General features: G+C 35.9%; 1 protein-coding gene across 3 annotated transcripts in view; it reads right to left on the reverse strand.

Annotated features, from left to right (window-relative positions):
* SEPTIN7 (septin 7) overlaps positions 1-22406 on the reverse strand; it is a 78444-nt gene that overhangs the window by 1430 nt on the left and 54608 nt on the right. For 2 of the 3 annotated variants that reach the window (XM_032683562.1, XM_032683571.1), the window contains exons 5-14: positions 18455-18555; positions 17705-17839; positions 14624-14741; positions 12806-12898; positions 11516-11612; positions 9440-9491; positions 8526-8651; positions 4691-4711; positions 1767-1902; positions 148-287 (exon numbers count right to left, since the gene is read on the reverse strand). In XM_032683562.1, the coding sequence (XP_032539453.1) occupies positions 148-287; positions 1767-1902; positions 4691-4711; positions 8526-8651; positions 9440-9491; positions 11516-11612; positions 12806-12898; positions 14624-14741; positions 17705-17839; positions 18455-18555 (1019 nt within the window). The remainder of the gene's footprint in view (positions 1-147; positions 288-1766; positions 1903-4690; positions 4712-8525; positions 8652-9439; positions 9492-11515; positions 11613-12805; positions 12899-14623; positions 14742-17704; positions 17840-18454; positions 18556-22406) is intronic. The other variant, XM_032683577.1, reaches the window with a different exon arrangement.

Here is a 22406-nt window from a genome sequence, read left to right on the forward strand (position 1 = left end):
CTAAAAGCAGCTCGTGATTTTTCTTGGCTTTTAAGTGACACTTCCACAGTGGTCAATGGCCATGGACCATTATTATCTCAGAAGCTGCCTTTTAGCAGAAAGCTACAGAACTTTTACTTTCAACTGCAGGACAAGACTCCAATTTACCTGGAAGAATTCTGTTGTTCCAAAATACGTTGTTGAGCTTCCCAGTTTGCTTTCTCGTCCTCAAACTGGCGACGCTTTTCCTCTAATTCTTTGTGTTGTGCCTCCAAATTCTTTTTCATTTGTTCATGGCGTCGCTGCAGCTATAAGGAAGCAATGAACAGACTCATTAGGTGCAGAAAACACTGCGACTTTTGGAGCTGCAATAACAAAGATCAGCAACTCTACTTATAAATGCAAGAAAATGCAGTATATTTTTTCTTCAGAGAAAGTGATTCAGACTAAAAACTCTAAGGTCATAGGTACTGGCCAATAACAGAAACCAAAAGAGTTAATCCCGTAGCTTCATTTTACAGTTAACAGAAAATACCCCAAAAACATATTTCCTTTTCTACATTTTTTTTTCCATGCTCTATACTCAGCAGTGTCTATTGCCTAATTTTCTACATTTAGATAAATATAACAAGTTTCTGAAACCATGAACAGTGAAGAAAAAAAAAAGGAATTAATTGCATGGACATTTAAAAATTGGTATCACAGTCAAAAAGTCATGAGATAGTACATGAAAACCAGAAATATTTTTGTTTGTTTTTCATATAACAAGGAGAGTGTAGAGGCCAGAAGTATAAATGGGTTCAGAAAGATTTGAGACAGAAAAATCCAGTTACTACAAAAACCATGACCCAGATAAAATATCTAGCTTTAAAATCCTTAAATTGCTGACTGGTGTATCTTAGCATTTATATCCTTATCTATTTAGTTCTCAAAAAAAAAAGGAGAAAAAAAATTAGATTGATTTTTTTCCCCTCTGATCCAGTATGCCTTGGCTCCTTACAGTACCTAGGCTGCCAAGCATTCAACTACTCTTCCAAGTTTCCTCACTTTTCCTCAAATTTAGAGCCAAACTTTCTTTAGGAACTTCAACAGTTCTGAACTTCTCTATTAGGATTCTTGTGAGAAGCTGCTTTCTCAAAAATTAGGAAATTAGTTTTACTTAAACTTCTACTTATAATAGTCCCTTGAAAAGATCTTTCAGGGTCCCTTGAAATCTGTAAAAAAAGCTTCACTGTGAGGACTTCACCTGAAGATGACAGAAAGTAAATATCCATTAAATATGTTCATACGATAACCAGAACAGTAACAAAAACATAGCCCTAACTCTTCCTTAGCCTAGTAATTCTCATTTAAATAATGCCTTATAAATTTCATATCCAATTCCTGAAATGCTTTTGCAATATGCACAGCAAATGATCATTACTGCATTAGCTTATGTAAGCCCTTAAAAGTCTCAAGACTTTTTAAAATCACATGGAATAAAATAGTCCCAAAATATTTCAAAGAAAAGGGAGAAGAAGAAGAAGGTAAGAAAGTTAATGAGTATTTTAACATACTATGACTGTGAAAATAAAAATAGAATGCATGTGAACATTAAAATTATATTTTAAGTTCAGGTTTACACCATTTCAGCAAAGACAACAAGCTGAGAAAGAAAAACTGTGTTGTTTGTCTTTACACATAAAATCCAACTATGGAATGAATTATGTTGGAAAGCCTTGGCAAAACGTGCTATCTCTACACTTGTACAGCCTCACGCATATTGGGGTTTAAGACATTTTGATTACCTCAGCTTCAGAGTCCTTCAGTTTCTGAACTTTTTCTTTGACTTTCATCTCAAACACCTGTTCCATTTCCATTTCCATTTTTTTCATTTTGGCTACATGCTCCCTCCTTTCCTCCTCCATCTGTGCCAATGGGCTCCTGCCATAAATCCAGAAAAAAGAGTTAGTGAATAAGAACTTTTTTCCCTGTCTGTTACATTAGGGTATCTGGAAAAAGCAAGATAAAAATGCTGAAGCATTAACATAAATACGTCGCTGTAGACACTGCTAGTTTAAATTCAATTTGCATTATTTTAACTGTTTAATTAAGCTTTACTCAAAAAGACATCTCATACAGTATCCTTTCCTCCCCCACATTTGATTTACATTACATCTAAGTTAACAGAAACTCTTGACTTTCTATTTGTAGAACCACCTGGTGATGGGAATAGAGGAGATCAATATTACAACAAGAACAACAAAAATTAGCATCTTCCAAGTGATCTTCAGGCGTCTTGTTCTTTCCCATTCAAATATATACAAAAATTAATGGACATAATAAAAAATTTAAGAGCACTGCAGACTAAAGTCCCATTCTCTCTCTAAATCTTCACTGTTCCAAGTGAGCCCAAGAGTAAGTTAACATTACAATTATGTTGAATACTGTGGTCATGGTTTCGAAGAGATATCAGCTTCAAGACAAAGGTTTGGGCAACTGAACATCAGTATTTCACCCAAGTGTTAGTTGGAAGATTTTCCTTTAAAAAGCTACTAATAATGTATAATTATTAGTATACATTAATAATATTAATGTATAAAAATAATGTACATTATTTTTAATTTTTCCATACACTTTATGGTAACTACTTTCTGGATTCTACTGAATTTTGAAAGCTGTATAAGCCTGCTATCCATGTTATGGTGATATGGGTTTTAAATAGTAAGTTTCACATTAAGCACTGAATAAAACAGGATGATTATGATCTAGTGATGATTGCTACATAGAGTCTTGTAAGACTATGCTGTTCAACAAAGAGCAATCAAAACAAATCACTGGCTTCTTGTTTCAGTTTTGAGTATGTACAGCTTAAATGGCAAAGTTTTAACTACTGTGTTGGTAAAAATGAAGAACTGAATATATTTAGTACTGTTACAATCAACCAGCAGATGATATCTACTGTAATGTATGCAAAAATCAGTCAGACCAGCAAATTGTAAATGGAGGTGGCAAGCCTAAGCCCTATTACAAATAAGATTTTTGTTTTCATTTTTAAAAAAAAAAAATAACAAAAAACAACAAACCAACAAAACAAACAAAAAAAGCCCTGTTCTGATTCAAATCATGGAGAAAAGGCATTTTAAAGGGAGAAAAGTTTTGACTAATTTCCAATGAGGACTGAAACATAATTAGCAATATTTTTTTTGATTCAGAATTTGTGACTCATTCTTAAAGGAACAGAAGTTTCATATCAAGCATAGCCAAGATTTAGTTTGACTATTATTGGCTCATTTTATCCTTTCTGCTCACCCATTTTCACCAACTAGCCATACAGTGAAAGTAAGCAATGCCATATTAAGTCAAGGCCATACAATTTCTTTCTCAAACATCAGTATTTTAAAGTTAAAAATTGGTAGGGGTGAGGAGGAAGAAAATGGCATTTCCATTAAAAAAATAAAATTGAACTAATAATTGCGAAGCCTGGACTTCTGAGTTAGATGCTGTATAATATACAGCACTGAATTAGTCTGATCCTCAGACTAATTTTTACTTTAGTCCTTCAAAAGGTCAGTGCTAGCAATCTTTTCCAGGAAAAAATTAATGGTTATACACAGGTGAAGTAGAATAATACAGAAAAATAATAAGGAAGTGAAGGAAAAGGTAAATAGCAGTACTTGTGGAAGCTAAGCAGCTGTCAAAACAAGACTATTTTCCTCTTGTTACCTTTTAGAAGTGTAAAGTTCTCAAATGTATCTGCTCTTCAAAAATTAATCTAGGAAGTAGACTGAATACTGAGGAATCATTGGTGCAGTCTTGACTTGAAAGGGGAGCAGAACTGTCCTTTGATTTACAACTTAATCTAATGGGGATGTCACACAAGTGGTATTTCAGAAGGTGGTAAAAAAAAAATCAGTCTGCACAGAAAATTTGATGAACTAACAAGCAAGCATTTACAGCTGAGAGCTTTACAACACAGTCACAACTGTTTTTATCACGTCCAAAGTATGTGACAGGGGTAGAAGCATATCACCCTCTGTATTTCAGGAAAAAAATTATACAAGGGACTTAAACAAAACAAACCAACAAACAAACAAACAAAAAAACCCACAAAAAAAAAAAAGAGCTGAAGCAAAAAAACCCAAACAAACCACTAAACAAAGATGTAAAACATTGAACTGATTTAGGACAATGTGTGCTAAAACAGCCCTCTAAGCTATTCTTCAAAAATTAAAAATTATTCTAGATATGCCCCAAGTGGAACCTCTGCAAGCCAATAATAATATAAAATCACAGTCAGAAAAGATTTAAGTTACTAAATCCCCAATTCAATAAAAAGTTGTAAATTTACAGATAAAGATGAAAATTCCACTAATTCTATATAAAGATGATGGAGGTATGGATAGAAACTGGTGGAATTACACAATTTATGCACTTCTACTGATTTTTGAAATTTGACCAAATTTGTCTTGAGTCTTAGCCAGAAAGTTTCTAAAGAGGATGGGTTTATACAGAGATATTTGCCACTGAAAGTATTTATAAATTCCTAAAGTTTACAATAGCAGAGCTTTAGAAAAAAAAAACCAAACAAACTGCTAGGGGAAAAAAACAATGCCAAGAGCGGGATAACAGGAAACTGTTTTAAATTTGAAACATTAAACAGTTAAATCCTTTTTGTGTTTATAGAATTTTTGTCTTTACGTTTTTTGGAAAAATTTAAATGACCACTTACATGCCTTCAACTGTGTCAAATCTAAAAAACAAAAAATACAGAGGCTTAGCTTAGCATGCTTAAATAAAACCACAAAACAAAAAAGCAATAATTAAAAAAGTAAATTCATTAATAATAGATTCCTAAAGCTGATTATGTGCTCCCCAGAAAGCAAATTTTTCATACTAAAAGGAAAGACTGTTAGTTAAAGCTTGCTACATTTATTTCAAGTTCAGTCAGTTAACCACTACACCATGTCAATATTAACACAGGCTTGATGTGCAGATGCTTTCAGAATTAGTTTCCTTAGAATATCTATGTTTTTAGAGTGATTTTAAATATTTTAGTGACATGAACAACCACTTGCTCTACACAAGTTTTCAGAAACCAATGCCATCTCGAGGCTTATCTCTTCATTTAGAATTTGTCAGCTAGCAGAGGACACTGTACTGAGCCCCCCGGACTGTTCTGGTGCAGCAGGAAGAGCACTTGGATCGCACGGCCAGCAGAGGTCTCAGCGGCGGCTCGGGCCGGCTCGGCTGCACAGTCACCTCCGCAGGGCACCGGGATGCTTCACCCAGCGTGCCTCGGCTCAGCGCAGCACTGATGCCACGGGAGGGGAAAAAAGGGTTGAAAAAACAAGTTCTGATATTAAGTCTCACCATCCTGTAAGATGGGCTTATAACTTTGGAACCATTTCACGAAATTCACTAAAAATACAGGCAAAAGGAGCTAGAGGTAGTCTGGGCTTAGCAGTCAGAAGGACCTGAGCACTGTGTATTTGTTACCCTGCGTTTAACAGATGAGTAGATGGATAAGGCACATCTTTATGATGCACAAAATAAGACTTTACTTTTAAACCCACTGAAGATAGCAGCTTCATACAGCAAACGAAAAAGACTTCTCAAATTACAACTTTTAAATTTCAGACCAAATGCCATTTTCTCACGGCACATAGTACATGTGTGAAATGACAATTACAACAAAGTTTAAAGAGACAAGTTATCCACATATGTGAAGACTACCCTTGACATTTTATTTTATTTTATTTAATTGTTGGGATTATGTTGAAAATTTGAAAAAATCAGACTAAACCTAAAATACAAAAAAACCCTATATAAATATGGAAAATACATGCTCTGGACTGCTCTTAGGTTAACAAGTTACTTACAGAACACCAATTTCACCAAACCAAAGGAGACAAGTCAGAGGTAAAATTATTAACTGGACAGAAAAAAAACTGTTTCAATTTATCTACACAGTATTATTAAAACTTGTAGCACATACTTCTATTTGTTTTCACGTGTGCATTTTTGTTCAAAGAAATATGTTAACAGCTGCATGAAAAACTAAGATCTATTAAGATCATAAAAATACAGCTGCTTTAAAGGTACAAAAGGTCAATTCAGAACAGCTGCCAGCAGGAGAAACCTTTGGAAAACTACAAGCACCAGTGCATGTACATCTCCTCTTATGCCTATCCTCCTAATTTCCAATAAACAGCTGCTTAGGAATTTCCAGAGCCAGAGGTTAGTTATATCTGTGTTTAACCATATGCTTGTAATACCACCAGATAGCATCAGAGCATGTCTCCATTCTCACACAGAGAAAGAGGATCTGTCTCCCATGAAACAATCAGATTCCCAGAAGACAAGTCACATATTGCCCCATTTTGAGACACAGACACTTTCAAAAGGCAAGTGGGCAAGCGTAAAATTCCTGAGGGGAGGCACAGATAAACTGTTAATATCTGTTCATCCCCCTGAATTTTCAGGGGGTGCATGGTTAGTAGGAAAATTCCTTCTATTCAGCTTCAACTATTCTAGATTGAAATCCACAAAAACCCACTGAAGCCAAAAAAAGCATGTTAAAGCTTAAAAAAATTGCTGCAACTCAACATATGGATAATGTAACAAGACAAGAATAGCATCAACTGACTCATAACCAGTACATGCATTCAAGAATTTTATGTATTTACTTATTAAGTCATCCTATGTTTCAAGAAGCAAACTCTAGAAAAAGGTTCAAAATATTCCTTACAAATTTAAAAGAGGTTTTATCGTCTTTCAGATGGCTGAATCAAACAAACTGCAGAAACTCGCTTGAAAAAAACCCCAAACCCAAAAATTGATAGCAAAGAGCACCAGTTGTATTTATTCATCTCTGAGCTGCAGTACTGCAATGCTCTGAGCAACAGATTTCTAAAGGAGAAAATTGTTCTAGAAGGCACAGTGACCTGGAAATACTCAGGTGGGACAGCACAGTGATCTGAGGTGGCAGGAGATGCAAGGTAAGCATGCTGCAGAAAGCACAGTAATTCTAGATCCTCTTCGTGCATATTCTGCCTCAAAAGGAAATATCAGCAATGCTATCAGCAACTGACTGGGGCAGGAGGACTGAAGATTGCAAAAAGAGTTTTGAAACCTACTTGCAGATGCATTTTTGTATAAAATAACATCTTGCTATGTCTGCAATACAGGAATAAAAAATAATTTTAAAATTTTTAAGAATGCAGAATAACCAGTCCTTACTTCAATGCCAGTATGTAGATGCAGACTAACACCAATCTAAGCAGGCACACAACAAAAAATGGTGAAAGTGTTGTCACCAAAATTCAGATTTTTAAAAATCTAATGAAAACATTAAGATTTTGAAAGGTATATAAACCCCTCCAGTACTAACACACACACACACACACACACAAATCTAAACATCTTCCTTTGATATCCCAAATGACAATGGGGAAAAAAAAAAGGTTTCACTTTTCTGTACAGTAATAGCAAATCACAGTACAGTAAAAACCATAGTAACAGCAAGTTAGAAGTCCTGAAGGAAATACAGAATTTTCTATTCTGCACTACTGTTACTACATTATCACCTGACATACTTGCTCTGTGTACTCAGAAGCCTTGAGATACGAGTCAGGGATAATAGGATGGCAAAAAACATGGCAGTAAGAACTAGTAACCACAGTGTTATGGATACACATATTTGCAAAGTAGTCTTTTTAAGACTTGATAAACTTCACCTAAATTCAAGTACACTTCTGAAGAGTTGATATAACTGACATGAACTATTACATTTTTTGTCAGTGCTGAGCAGGGAAGTCTCGTGTAGGCTCACACTAGATGAAACTAAATCATGTTCACTTAAACCATTCCCTCACAGCCACATTCGAAGCATTAAGGTGGTGTAAAATAGACATTTTAGTGAAAAATGGCTTTGTAGCTGCCATATGAATGGAAATAGCAGATATTGCCATTTAATTTCAGGAAGAACAGCTGTAATTTTGCATACCATTAGCTGAAAAGAATAGTACCCTATATTTTGATTGAGAAATTTGTACTTAAATATAGTACAAAAGGTAAGAATATCACTAATTATTAATTATTTGACAACTAATTACTTTGATGCAATTAGTGCATGCAGAGCAGGTAAAATACTTAAGAATGTAGCTGTTCTTAAACAGCAGTATGCAATGCAGAATACAGTAGAGCCCACTTTTAAATCTTCCAATAACTTCATTAGGTTGGCAAATAACTTGCTGTCAGAGGTAATTAAAATGACAAGAGTTAAAAAAAACAGCAACAAAAGCTCCAGTATTTAACATATTCAGTTAAACTAGCATAAACCTTAGTGAAATAGAAAAAAACCCTGATTGTAAATGAACAAGAGGCCTACAGTGTTCAGACACAGCGAAGAGGCAACTGACTGGAGGCTATTTACAAACAAAACCACCACCACCTCTCCCCAAAAACCCCAAAACCAAAAATCACACCACATGTTCACAAAAGCAAACAACCAAAAAAGCAGAGTAAAAATATTAAAGTGCAATGCAACCTTAACAAGAACTTACTTTGTTAGCTGCCCTTTATTTTTGTTGTTGTCAACACCGTTGTATGTAACAGCTGCCAGTTTTCTGCTTCTGTAGTTCTCATAATGTACATTGTTAGTGACATCCTTCAGGTCCTGCATATGAGTTCTGTCAATAAGGGTAATTTATCAGATTAGTGTACTAATACAAAATACTATCTGAAAAATCAGTCCATGTTCATTTTGGAGATTGACTTAATTAAATTACATCCCTCCATTAATGTCCCATTCCACACAATGTTGTCATTCCAACAATCAAATTAGAGCTATCAGGACAGATGTGAAAACTGTGTATTACTACTGTAGTAGGTGAGAAAAAGCATGTCAGGCAAACAACAAGCCCAAACTTCCTAGTTGCTATCTTTTAAGTTTACAAAAGCTAAATGTAAAGTTAAAGACTAATTTACAAGCATGAGCCTCCTTTCATGATTTTCCATTGTCAGCCTGGAGAAAATAAAAACTTAATAATCAAACTCAGAGTTGTTACAGCAGATGTCACCTAGTGAACTGGTGTCAGTATAGGACTTGGCACCTAACACAATGAAGCACAGGCAGTCTTGCTGTAGTCAACTGCAGCACTACAAGTAAGTACACATCACTACAACTAAGCACACATCAGCACTAACAGACAACTCAGTTTCCTATAGTTTATCAGTTTTCAAGAACAAGCAATCACAAAGTAAAGAGAACTATTACAAAAAAAAAAAATCCTTACCAATACTATTGCTTGCAAATATGTCGATAAACGAGATATCATAAAGTGTAAGATACTGTTTACAATTAAAAATACGGGGATTAACATGAACTCACTATCTCAAATCCTTTTTTCTCCAATATATGACTTCCCAAGCTCTTAGACATACCAGATAGTGTTAATGTTACCTGTAAGTTACTTACCTTATCAACATGTTCCTCAGAATTGTGAAGTCACAGTGCTCACCATTTTCAACTGCAAAAAAAAGTAAACTTTTGTTGAGATGCCAACCAAAATATGTGCCTTATAGAGATGTCATCCATCTACATTCATTCCAACAATAGATTACTTCCAGCCTTTCCTTACTGAAAAAACATGTTAACAGTATCTTACTAGCAGAGTTCCTATGCTCCCCTGAGCCACACTGACAAACTGTACTCTGAGTCAGTACAGCAGAATAAGCTACCACAACAGAAACACAGTTTTGTCAGTTAACCTTTTTGATCCTTTGGAGGCCCTGCCAGCACAGTTGTCTAAGGATCAGACACTAACTGTAGACCCCAGTCTAGATCCAGCTATATCCAAAACCCTTTAAAAGACAGACTTAATGCAATCTATTTCCCCCTTCCCCACTAAATGAGTTGCAGAAGTCTTCATTTTAATTTTTATGTGGATTTAGTTCTTTATTAACTAAGGAAAGGAAGGTTGTGTATTTCATTTGATGCACCTACCTAAACATCAAGAGAGAATGGGCAGCTGTCATTAGATGCCACCTATTCCACTGTGCCTATCACCCTACTAATGCAGAAGAGGCTGATTCTGAGTGGCATTTCCTTGATGGATAATGAAATGACACTGGGGAAAAATGCGCCCCCCCAGAACTCTCTGGTGTGCAGACAGGGAAGGCAACATAGAAAAGCGCACACAAAAGAAAGGCACAAGGCAGGTTTCCAACGTGTCCCTGAAGTAAAGACATACATTTTCGTGGGAAGGAAGGGAAAAAACAGGAAGAAGGAATTCAAATAGCCCAAGTAAGTTCAGTGAATCCCACAGAAGAGTGCAGAACATAGACTCTGTGTGTGTTTGTCTTGTATCTGCACTCCTGCATTATTTCATTCCATGGTTTTACAGACTGGTAAATTCCGCTCAGATAGTAAATGAAGTCATACTTCCAAAAAAGCATCATTTCTGAGTATTCTGTCCTTGGCTGACAGACTGAAAGCCACTTAGAGAGGTTGCTTTTAGTTAGGCTAGCTCTTCCCTTCCCAAAGTTGTACAATCATGGACATGAAGCCTTTACCAGATTTGTTTTTAAATAAAGAAAAGCAGCACCATTTTGTACATTTCCAAATGCCAACGCAAGAGCCTTAAATAAAGCTTGATCCTCTCTGGTGCAGCTGGTTTTTACTTTCTGCCAAACCTCATTTCCTGCCAGACATGCACTTCAAAGCGTTACAGCATTTCTCTTTAAAGTATTGGTCCATACACTGCTTGTTGGCTGGGGGGTTTTTTTGTCTATTTTACACTGCATCCAATTTATAGTCCATTGCCCTTGGAAGGCAGAAATAATGTGGAAAAGAAAAATATTCTCTTTATCCAACACATGCACATCACAAGGAAAAAATTCAATGATCATGGAGAAGCAGTTTAATAGTGATTGTTTCACTGCAGAGCATGGTGCAAGTCTTGCCATTTGAAATATGTGAATGGCATTAAAGCCAATGAAATGGTTACCAGAAGAACATGCAGTTATCTTCAAGTCTCTCACAGCAATAGAAAGTGAGTTCTAAATAAATTTTAAAAAAAAGGTATTCTATTCATTACCAGGGACCTTCCCCAGCAATTAAGACTCAGATGTTTTGGGACAAAACCAAATTCTTCCAGAAACTTTAAACTGAACTTATGATAAAGGAGCTGGTCAAATTAATATTTATAATGTATATCCTCTAGAAAGAAAAATCTAAGGAATACATATATTTTATATGAAAAAAATTAACGTGAGAAAGCTAGAAAACAGTTGTAATTTAAGTCATATCATTACCTGCCGTAAGTCACTACAGGTTTTACAACTACTCACTGAGGCTTCAACAGGTATCTGCTTGCAAAGTTGCTGAAACCTTTACTTTGTTCCAGTATTATCAGAATAACAAAATGGTATATTCAGTAAATTTCCAGGTCAAATAACATTCAAATTAAGCATTTCAAACATTTCAAATATAGACTAATGGCTAATAAATTTTAAATGGATTAAAAAAAAAAAAATCACAAGAAAGCCTTACCTTCTGCAACACCCCATGGGTACTGCCTTCCTCTAACTCTCTTGCCATTGACTTCAATGATCGTATTACTACCTACCACAGCAAGAGGTAAACGGTCCTACAAGATAAAGTATGACTTTTACTGCCAAAAGATACTGAAAGCATGCCCATGTGTAAACTTGACATAAGCTAGCTCGGGGCTATAACACTGCTGTGCAGCTAACCCCAAGTGCAAGAATAGTGATGTTTACTGACCTCTGCCTAGTTTAATGACTTATATATACACACACACCCTTCTAAATTCCTTATACTGTTGTATTCTGTAAATCTAGTTAAGAAACAGACATTAATGTTACTTAGTAAGCTAAGCAACAGGCAAACCATTTCCTATTTACTTAATTGCACAGTTAATTATTTACCAATTCACTTTCCCACTGGCTACAAGGACTGTTACTTTGGCTGGATCTTATATCCAGTTTTCAAAGGTTTGGCAAAGAACTACTTCAAGTTCTTGTTTTCAGTTGAACCGAGAATGCCTCCAGTGTATCAAGCAACAAAGGAGCCAAGAGCAGCTTCAAGTGGCTGAAAGGAACAGAGTACAAAGCTAAGTATTTCAGACTTTGGTCTTTGCTTTTATTCTGCTCTTCTCCTCTAGGCTTAGTCCCAGGACATCTTCCATTTGTGATACTTGTGTTTATCTATCCTAGGTGATTCCCACAGTAACAAAAAACCTTAAAAGCTCTTGCAGGCTGTTAAAGCTACTGAACAAACAGAAGCAAGGCTCAAGAAACATGTACAACATGGACTCTGACATAAAAGAACAAACCAAAAACATGAGTAAACTAAGAAGAAGCCTTTCAACAGCCTGACAGTCCTTTTGATTTTCTTTAGTCATTAATCTCCATTAAGGTTTCAGTATATCAATCAGCCAGACAACTATTAGCTGCAATGCACATACTCTATGCCACTGCACACCTCTGTTTGAAAGACAATCCTGGCCTCCTTCAAAGCTCAGAACCAAAAAAAAGTGGTAGGTGGATAAAAGTCAAATAGTCATGAAATTAAAAAAGTGATCTTTTAAGAGTTCATTAAACGAGCTCTCATTCTGAATTTTAGCCAAAGGACTTAGACAGAGGACTTAACAGTGTCATTCATTGCCCCTGCCGAGGAACAGTGACACTTAGGACAGCTTTGCATTTGATTTCTATCTCCTACACATACTGGTGGGCTCTTCATTAATGACAGAATGCTTTTCACACTCAACCCCCCTTGCCACTCCATAAGCAGTTTTTCAAAAGAAAATTAATTTACCTTTATCTTTTTAACAATTTTATTTTCTTCTTCATCATCTGTTTCTGGAAATTCATATATTTTAATTTTGTGTTCTTGGATTTCTTTCATTATCTAAAAAGAAAAGTGTTATCTGTTTGAGAAATTCATACTCCATAGTAACTCAGTGTTTCTTGTTGCAATCCCATTCTCCCTCCTTATGTCTGATATGTAAGATCCTTGCATAGTAAGATGACTAAGTTACATTACAAAACTTGCACATGTTTAACACCACCAGGTGACCCCAATGGGTTATTAGTATGACCATCTCTTCTTAAGCCAGGGGGAAGACAGGATCAGAGTCAGTGCCTCACAGCTAACAGAATATTATCCACCAATAAAAAGACAGCAAAAATTAATACCAGTTTTCTATGATGGGACAAACAACAGATTTACCCTAATGGAAATCCTACCTGAATGTGCAAAAACTAATACAACCCTACTTAAGTTCTCAGACTAGTCTCACAATTGAGTCCCTTCAAAATATAAAATATTTGAATAGATAACTGCAGGCACATTTCACCCCTTTGAGTTCCCACAATAGCTACTCCTGTCACTCCTTTCCTGTTTCTAACACACCTGAGCATCAGTTGCTTGAAGCAGGATCACCTGCCTATTTTAATAGAGCTTATGACTGATGGACTGACTCTAGCAGTTCGTTGTGTTGAAAAACATTTGCAAGCATTCACAAAAATTTAATAAAAACTGACAGCATCATCAAAAAAGTGACCATACTGTTTTGCTGCTTCATTTGTCTGAAGGGTATTTTTAAAAACAACATGATTAGTTTTCCAGAATCTTAGAACGGAAAAACATTAGACCATTTAGTTGACAGCTGCACCGCAAAGCCCTGGGGAATATTTCTGGTTCATGAGTTTGCAGTCTCATAAGAACATAAGTATCCAATTCATGCAAGGACTTATTTTCAAAGTTTGATTTGGGAAAGTCTCCCCTATTTAACCTCAACTTATGATAAAGCTGCTTACATATTTAGAAATATTCTGTGTTCTACCATTTTTTCCTTTCATTTTGTCCTCTGATTTTTAATGTTAAATCAAGAGTTTTGCACACAACACCTCTTAATGACATCTTTTCAGAACCTGTGTTCTAAACTAGGACTGGACAGATTTCAATAAAACAAACTTCCTGTCTTGTCTTGTCCTGCTCTGGGTCCTCCTCATCCTCTTCATACAATACTAAAAAGCTTAAATCTACTTCTAGTCTGATCATGTAGCTGAAAATAAAACATAAGCCACTTGCAGACACTGATGCCAAATACATTCTACAAATACAAAGACACTACATCAGTTGTATCAATGTTACAATTATCTCACCATCTTTAAAATGCATTACCACAGCCCAAGACTGAGTAGGTATACTGATTCTCATCTAATACCTGAGGTCTCTTTAATAAATACAGTGCATCAACATGAAAGTGAATACCACAACACAATCAATAATACTCTCATACTCTTAAATATATTTTTTTTAAACACACAACTTCTGTTAGGTACCTAACTCTTGAAAGCTCCTTTCCTTCCTTACTGATTTTTATCTCAGCAGTGAATTATTTCACTTGCCAAGAAACATACTATACTTGAAACCTCTTGCCCTGAGGACAAAAACAAGATTATTTCACCAAGAATTATAATTAAATCTAGAGATATAAATTACTTGGCTTTGCTGTCTCAAGTCATTGCTTCAGGGTTTAAACTTTTCATGTAGGTTACATCTCACCATTTCCATAGGGATCAACTTAATAAATTATCCTATGTTGTAAATATTAATTTTTCAACTCACCTGTTTTTTAAACTGTTGGCATTCCTCAGGTGTAAGTGTGTCTGCTTTGGCAATAAGTGGAATGATATTCACTTTTTCATGCAGGCGCTTCATAAACTCTATATCCAAAGGCTTAAGTCTGAAAAACAGCATTAGAGTTTTGCAATTTTTTATTAATTAAACAAGAATGTACAAATGATGAGATTTGTTCTGACAACTATTCTTGAAACACTGATTTATGAGTGACTGATGACTAAATGGAAGTCAAAAGGCTACCTGCAACTACTACAGGAAATCCCCTAAATTGTATCATACCAGAGGAATAAGTCATACGTTAATACTACCAGTAGTCACGAGACTTCTGCTAGCTGAAATTACACTCATTTAAGCAAGTGATAAGACCCCTCCTATGAAAGTAGTAAAGTTCATGTCATTAGCCAGAAGATAATCCCATTTATAGCCTGACTGATAAGAGTTTACAGCTGCAAATTATGCTCTGAAAGTCATGTTTATTATGGTGTTTCCTCTTGAGAGTGGGCTGGGAGATTTATTTTTTTTTTTTAGACCTTAGATTGCTGAAGACAATAACTTCTGTGGCCTGTGCACAAATGAAGTAGAAATATCTCATCTCTAAATTGTTATGTAAAACAAAAAGACAATTATTAAGGTGGATGACAATAACATAAAACTAAAACAACCATCATATGGGTGTTGAGCAGGTGCGTGACAGTATGTTCACCATCTATATTTCCTGCTTGCTGAAGTAAAACCAGAGAGTTTTTGACACATTAATACTTCAAAATTATAGCAAGTTTAGTCAGGCTTAAAGGACTCACTTAAAGGATTTAACAAGATTATTTCTCATATAAAATAAATTAGTATTAGGAACATTAAAACCATATTCATTTGGTACTCAAATTTAGCTGCTTCTCCAAACCATATAAAAATGAATAAAGAAAATGTTGAAGAACACATACTTAACTTCATTTTAACAATTTTCTACCTGCCACTTAATTTCCCAAGTTCCCAACACGTTTCCATTAAATAGCCAATGCTAGTGGCATGTCTAGATTTTGAGTGCTATCCTTTCCCCTTCATATGCTTTCCCACTATTTTCTTCAAAAAAAAAAAAAAAAACAATCACAGAATATTCTGAGTTGGAAAAAGCTACCTAGGGCAGCAACACCAGGTTGAAGGGCAGCTGCCAAAGCAGAATCTTTCAAAACAAAAATGCTCACCTCAGGGACTTGAGTTTACAGTGGAGACTGAGCAGTAAGGCTTTACATAAAGACTCCAGAATTGCAGAAAGATGGTGCAATTCATTATCACCCCAGTCACTTACTTGGAACACTTCCCCTGCCCCTCCTCTCTCTTCTCGTGTTCCCACACAAACTCATCAGTTCAGATGTTTATGGGGATACCAGCTAAAAACAGTGGGATGCATTAAATGGAAGGACTTAATCTGGTAATTTTTTTAATTTCTAAATTATAACAAGAGGGCTTTTACAAGAGTATTAAGTCATAAGGGTGAGCAGAAGTAAGTTCACCTACAAATGCTTTAATTTAGTGTAAATATAGTCATGCTTTAAAAGTGAAGAGGACACTACTTGACAGGTTACATGCGCTGCTGTCCGCACAGGAAACAGGAACAAAGACTGCATGACCACAAAAACCAGGTAGGAAGTGAGCTATGTCCTTTCAGAGAGGGGAATATCTTAAAAGAGGAAATGAATGCTAACAGCAGCACCAATTTTCTCTATTACTTTTCTTACTTACATGACAATTCTAAGCATTTATTCCAGTAATTGAAAAACACTATGCAAACCTAGCACAACTTCATACTTTTTCCCCCTAAGAATAACATGAAATACCTGTGCAAGGAACATGCTTTTATAGCTTTTAGCCTCACAAATTTAATTATCAAACCTTAGCTTATTGGAAACATTACCTTTCTTTTTCCTTAAGAATAATTTGTACCTCCCACTGGTTTAGAAAATTCTAATGGATAAAGGGGGGTGTGGGGTTAAGAGAATTGTTTGCAGAACCTGAAAGTTAGCTCAAAAATGACTGTCTAGCACAAGAAAAGGATCATCATCCCCTTATTTAAATTACATTTAAAACTGATGTGCATGTTGAGCAAAACTGACATTACAAACATGCATGTTGAACAACAACAAAACATTTAATAAAGGCAAGTCTAAGTAAGAAAAACTGCCTCCAATATTTCTTTCCAAATTCGGAAGTCTCTGTCCAGTTCAAAATTATTAAACCCATGTCAATGCTAGCTACAGAAGCTAAGTGTAATAGTTAGCAATTTTTACTGCCTGAGGAATATGCTTCAAAATTCCTTCATCATTCCCTTCAACAAGTTTTACCACTTTTGACCTATACAATAGAATAGGCTACTTATCCTCTCCTTCTAGTTTTGAAGGTATAACTTAAAGAGTCTCTGATCAATTTAATCAGTTACACTGCCACGATAAAATGCTAGGCAATTAATTTCAGATATAGTCAATCTATATCTAATACACCCTAGAAATGCAGTTCTCCCCCTCTACCACTAGATAGAAGTCTGATCAAGTTAAAAACTAAGCAGGGGTGCAAGATCACACGATAATTGAAAGAAATCAGAATGCCTATACTGGAATTGTCACTAGACAAAATATTATGTGCCAGGTGAATTAAAGTATGCTTACAAGGATCCATGAAATTTCCCATCTTCAATTTATCATTCAAATTCAAAGGGAGGCAGGAAGAACAGAAAGGAAAAATCCCGTTGCTTGAACTGTGAATCAATCTCTCCTTCTAATGTGATCAAAAGACATACAGATAACAAACAGACCTGGCACTTGTGAACGTCTACGTATTTTTAGCTGTTAGAATTCTATTTTTCTTGCTGTGTAATTAATGTGCAATCGTGTTTTCTGGTGTTTGGCTTGCTAATGTTTGACAAGCCAAAGCAAGCTTATATTTGAAAATAAGCACGATTTGCAGGCTATTAAGAAAATCCTGTTTGGAACTTTATGTAAGTAAGACTGACAAATTTGTATATTTATCTGAGGTAAGAGACAGAAAGAAAACATAAAATACAGTAATACAAACCCATGTCCTGAAGGAGCAATGAAGTATAAACAACACTGCACTCTATTATCTGGCATCTGACGCCTGTTCACTCGAGATTCTGCATTCAGGTAGTCCTCAAACTTACTGTCAATGTAGTCGATAACTGGCTGCCAGCTGCAGAGGTTACATGAATAAAAACCTGTAAGTTACATTATTTATGTAAAAAAAAAAAAAAATCTGTCTTGGCTAAGAAGTAGATGTTCACAATTTCCCCATGGGTTGGTTTTTTGTTGTTACTGTTTTGATTTTTTTTTTTAAATTAGGATACTTCAACACTGCACTTTAAGAGACTAGTTCCTCAACACAAAACTGAGTTACAAAGCTCTGAAGATGTAAAATGTGAGTTCACTGAAAAATCCCTTCAAACACAATCCCCTTCATTGTAATAGCATTAAGCAGAATACTTAAGAACAGTAGCCAAAGGAATACGCTTCACTGATCACATCTTGTGACAACACAGAAGTCAGTTCTGCACACTGCATGTGGGGATAAAGAGCCAAATGCATCACCCAGTTTAAAGGGAAAAGCTGACAGTATTTCAGTCAAGTGATAAAGGTACTTGGAATTACAGTAGTTCAAACTTTTCAGCTAACTAAAGTTTAGAAGTGTTAATATTTTAACTGAATGTTGAAGCTTGCATTTAAAAATATGTCATAACGTAGTATATCTCACACATACACAAAATGCAATTCAGAATTATCGTGAGAGAACATACGAAGAATTTCTTACCAATTACTATTATCCACAGCATCTCCAAATCCTGGTGTGTCAACTATTGTGAGTAGTAACTGAACACCACCCTCTTTGATTAAAACTTTTGACTGTTCAACCTGTAAAATGAATGAGGGAAGATTAAATTTTTAGCAATTTAGTCACCTATCTGAAACACTGGGAAAAGCATTCAATGAATAAGAAGTCTGGCAAAGAATTGCTGACTCTTCTGCTTCAGAGGCATACTGGGTCTGCGTTTTGCTTATAAAATCCCAATATTTTTATAATAATTTTTTAAAAGAAAAAGGTCATTATTTAAATGAAGTCAGTGAACCCTCTAAGTATGTAGGATATCTTAGTATCTTAATTCCTGATTAAACAGGAAAAACCTTAACCAGGCATTAAACGTGATGAAATTGCCAACTTTAGTCACTTCTAAGAAAATGACATTTTCAAAACTGATCCTCCCACCAAGCACCTTAGACACATTTCTAGTCCTGTTAATGTATTTTTAAGAATACATTTATTCTTCAGTTAGCATAATGCTTGGGAATGGAACAATTTAAAGTGATGGTTTCCTGTTACAAACAGATTGATATTGGAAAATAATACAATCTAGCTGCAATCTGCTGAACTAGACCTCATGTGACCATAATGGATTGGGTTCCTGTGAGCCCAAGTCACTGATGGAAACCTGGCTCAGAAGTCAACTGCATCAGCACAAGGCTGATGCAAGATCTGGGTGTGGGAATTTATGTCTCCAGTTGTGATCACCCATCTGCAGCACAGCTCAGTCACCTTGCAGTAAGCATGTCAAACAGATTAAGCACGTCATGACAGAAAAAAATCTAGGCTAAACAGCACATGGACTGCTACCTCCTTCCTACTAATATCTCAGTAATTATTGATAATGCCAACGTCAGGTGTATCTGCCTGAGAAAGTGCTGTATCACTGTTGTAACAGTCAGTGATGCACAGCAGTAAGAAATTACAAACTCACGTTAGCGTGTTGGCTTCTTTCCAATTGCTCACACATTTAATCATTGTTTTTTCCTTGACACTAAAGTAAATTCTATTAAATCACTAGTGACACTGTTTTCTAGATATGGATTCAAGAAATCAACCGTGAGCCATCTGTCTAGAGCCACACATGAGTTGGCATACAGTGATACCACCTTGGTGCTCATTGCTTAACATTTTTAAGTCTCCCAAACCCTAATGGGGAAGAGAAAAAAAAGTTCTGTTTAACTGGATGAACACCTGCAAGAACATTCACTAAGGAACTTTCGGAGAGGGAGGCAACTTGGATAATAAATGCTATCTGGATGGTCTCTTGACCAGTTCAAGATTTGAGAGAGATCCTATCAATGCTGCTTTAGCTCTTGCACATCCCTCATTGTCATATAAGTGAAACAGACTCACAGCCACACCTGCATATTACTGCAAACACTCTGCAATCGCTGCTTATGTGATGCAATGTAAATCCACAAGATAAAGTGACACCCTGCAGAAAGACAAACTAAATCCCTCTTGCCCAAATAAAACACTGAGTCTAATTCAGACGAGACTATACACAAACACAGAAAACAGTACCTACCTGCAAAGAAGGCTTCATATTTAACCTCTAAGTATGCAGGATGCTATTTTTAACTATTCATCAGTAGGGATCCTACCCAAGTCAGATCAATCCCTTTCACTGCTAGTTCTCAAAAAACTGACTCAGTTACACTATGGCTGCCTACAGAAACCAATCATCATGAGTTGGCTCCTCACATAACAAAAAGACAGGGAAAAAAACATCAGTAAGGCAGATTCATGAAACAAGTCCCCAACACTGGGCTTCCAGAATGCTAGTCACAGAGAATCCAGGTTGGGCTGGACTTCAAGGCCACTCAATTCAAGCTCCTACCTAAGCAGGCCTTATTGCAGGTTAGGAAGGTGTAAAAAAACCCCAACCAACCAACCAAAAAAAACTCCCATGCACACAGCAGCCTAAGGCACCACCAAGTTACTCTTTTGCAACTCTTATCCTTCTAAAAGCATACAGTTCAAAGCCATGAGAACCTAGGAATACATGCAGTGCTTTAGAAACTTATGTTTTAATCGTGGTGAGTCTATTTCCCCCCTCCTCAAGAGTTCCATAGAGAAATTTTATTGTACACAATCAATGCCAGAACTCAAGACAGTAATCTCCAGCCACAGTCAACTCAGCCAAGAGTTTACTACTCCCAAGCTTTAGCACACAGGAGATTAACTTCTGATTCCTTGCATTCTTTTTGCTATCTTGTATATAGTAACCACATAGCCCTCCTATCACCAAGCTCTCTGAAAGTATAAGAAATCCAAAACACTTGTAAAATACTAGAGATGATAATGTTAAGAGATGTATTCTTGCCAAGCACTACAAAGTATCAACTTTATTCCCCAGCCCAAAAATTCCCAGCAAGAACCATTAAATTATTATGCAGTCATGAAGGAATGCTTTTACAGAAGAAGCAATTAATAAAATATTATCTTGAACCTATGTTTAAAAAAACCTAAAAACTAAGGTCAAGAGATCCTCAGAAATGCCACATCAAACATTTTCCCTGATTCCGTGTGCTTGTAAAATATAAGTGTGGCTGAATTTGTGAAACCACCTTCTGAAAAATGGCCTGCAGTAACTGAATCTCTGCAGGCAGTGCTAATACCTCACTGGGTGGTGAGGATTTACATCTTTTCTTACTTTTTGTAAGTTCACATAGATATCTTGCTATCAGAGTAGGGTTTTAAGAAACCTATAGAACAAGAAGCATGAGCTGATCAAATGAAGTGTCCTGTGCTTGTGCTGTGGACAATCAGACCAAATTCACCATATACTTTAAATGGTAAGTTCTGCTGGTAGGAGACAGTAGATGAAGAACCTGCCATAAAGCCTCTGCAAAGTTGCATTTTTCTAACCCAAATGAATGTGCCCATATATGGTCAAAGGCACAGCAAGCAGCAACATCTGGAAAAGATCCAAAAAATCACTGTAAACTAGTGTAATTCACAGTTAAAGTATCCAACTGCATCCTATCATCTCATTTACAAGTATTCCCAAGAGATTCATGGAAAACATTAGTTCAAGTCTTGGAATTTAAAACTTTTTAAGAAAAGTCTCCTCCAAACAGCCATTTTCCCATGCACTCCAGTCAACTGGGTCACACGGGTTTCCTTGGCAGTTACTACACAGCATTCACGACCTGATGTTTGTTACAGCTCAACTGCTTTTTAGCATACTCCACTTCATACAGTCAAATAATGATCAGAGAAAACATATTTCATACCCCTTCATTTCTGAGTAAGTTTCCTTTGAATTCATTTGACTTCAAATTACTTACTTTTAACTGTTTTTCTGTGTTTTCCATGAAATCAATACGAAGGACCTGCCTCAGAAAACAACTTCAAACTGCAATTGGCTTTCCAGCCCAAACCACAGCTCATATTTATTAAGGAGAGAGCCTCATACAATTCCTGGTCAATAAATTATTCCCACCATATAAGAGTAGGTGATTATTGCAGTGAAGGTTTGAGGATGCTCTGTTGGCCTGTCTCATCTATACTCTACAAAATCCTTTCAATCCTCAACTTAGGTTTTCACTGGCAAAGAGTTCAAATCCAATGGATCCAAACAGCAGCTCCAACTGTTTATTCTTTGATTTGACTGGAAACACCTCTATATCATACACATCATTACTAGCACACACAATTTTCAAGGTTGTAGGGGGAAACAATTTTATCCCCACTTAAACATTGACCCTGAAATAAGATAGTTTCAGTTTCCTTCTTAAAATGCTACACTTAATGATTTTTCATTCATCCTAAATAACTGAAAGCACAGCAATGTTGCACTGCAAGTATACTTAAAAAAATATCTAATAGATAAAGTAACCAGTAGTTTCTAAAGGGGAAGATGGTCTTTAAGTGTACTTCGTCCCAATCATATTAT

Source organism: Chiroxiphia lanceolata, chromosome 1 (genome assembly GCF_009829145.1).
Source record: "Chiroxiphia lanceolata isolate bChiLan1 chromosome 1, bChiLan1.pri, whole genome shotgun sequence".
In the NCBI taxonomy this organism is placed as follows: domain Eukaryota; kingdom Metazoa; phylum Chordata; class Aves; order Passeriformes; family Pipridae; genus Chiroxiphia; species Chiroxiphia lanceolata.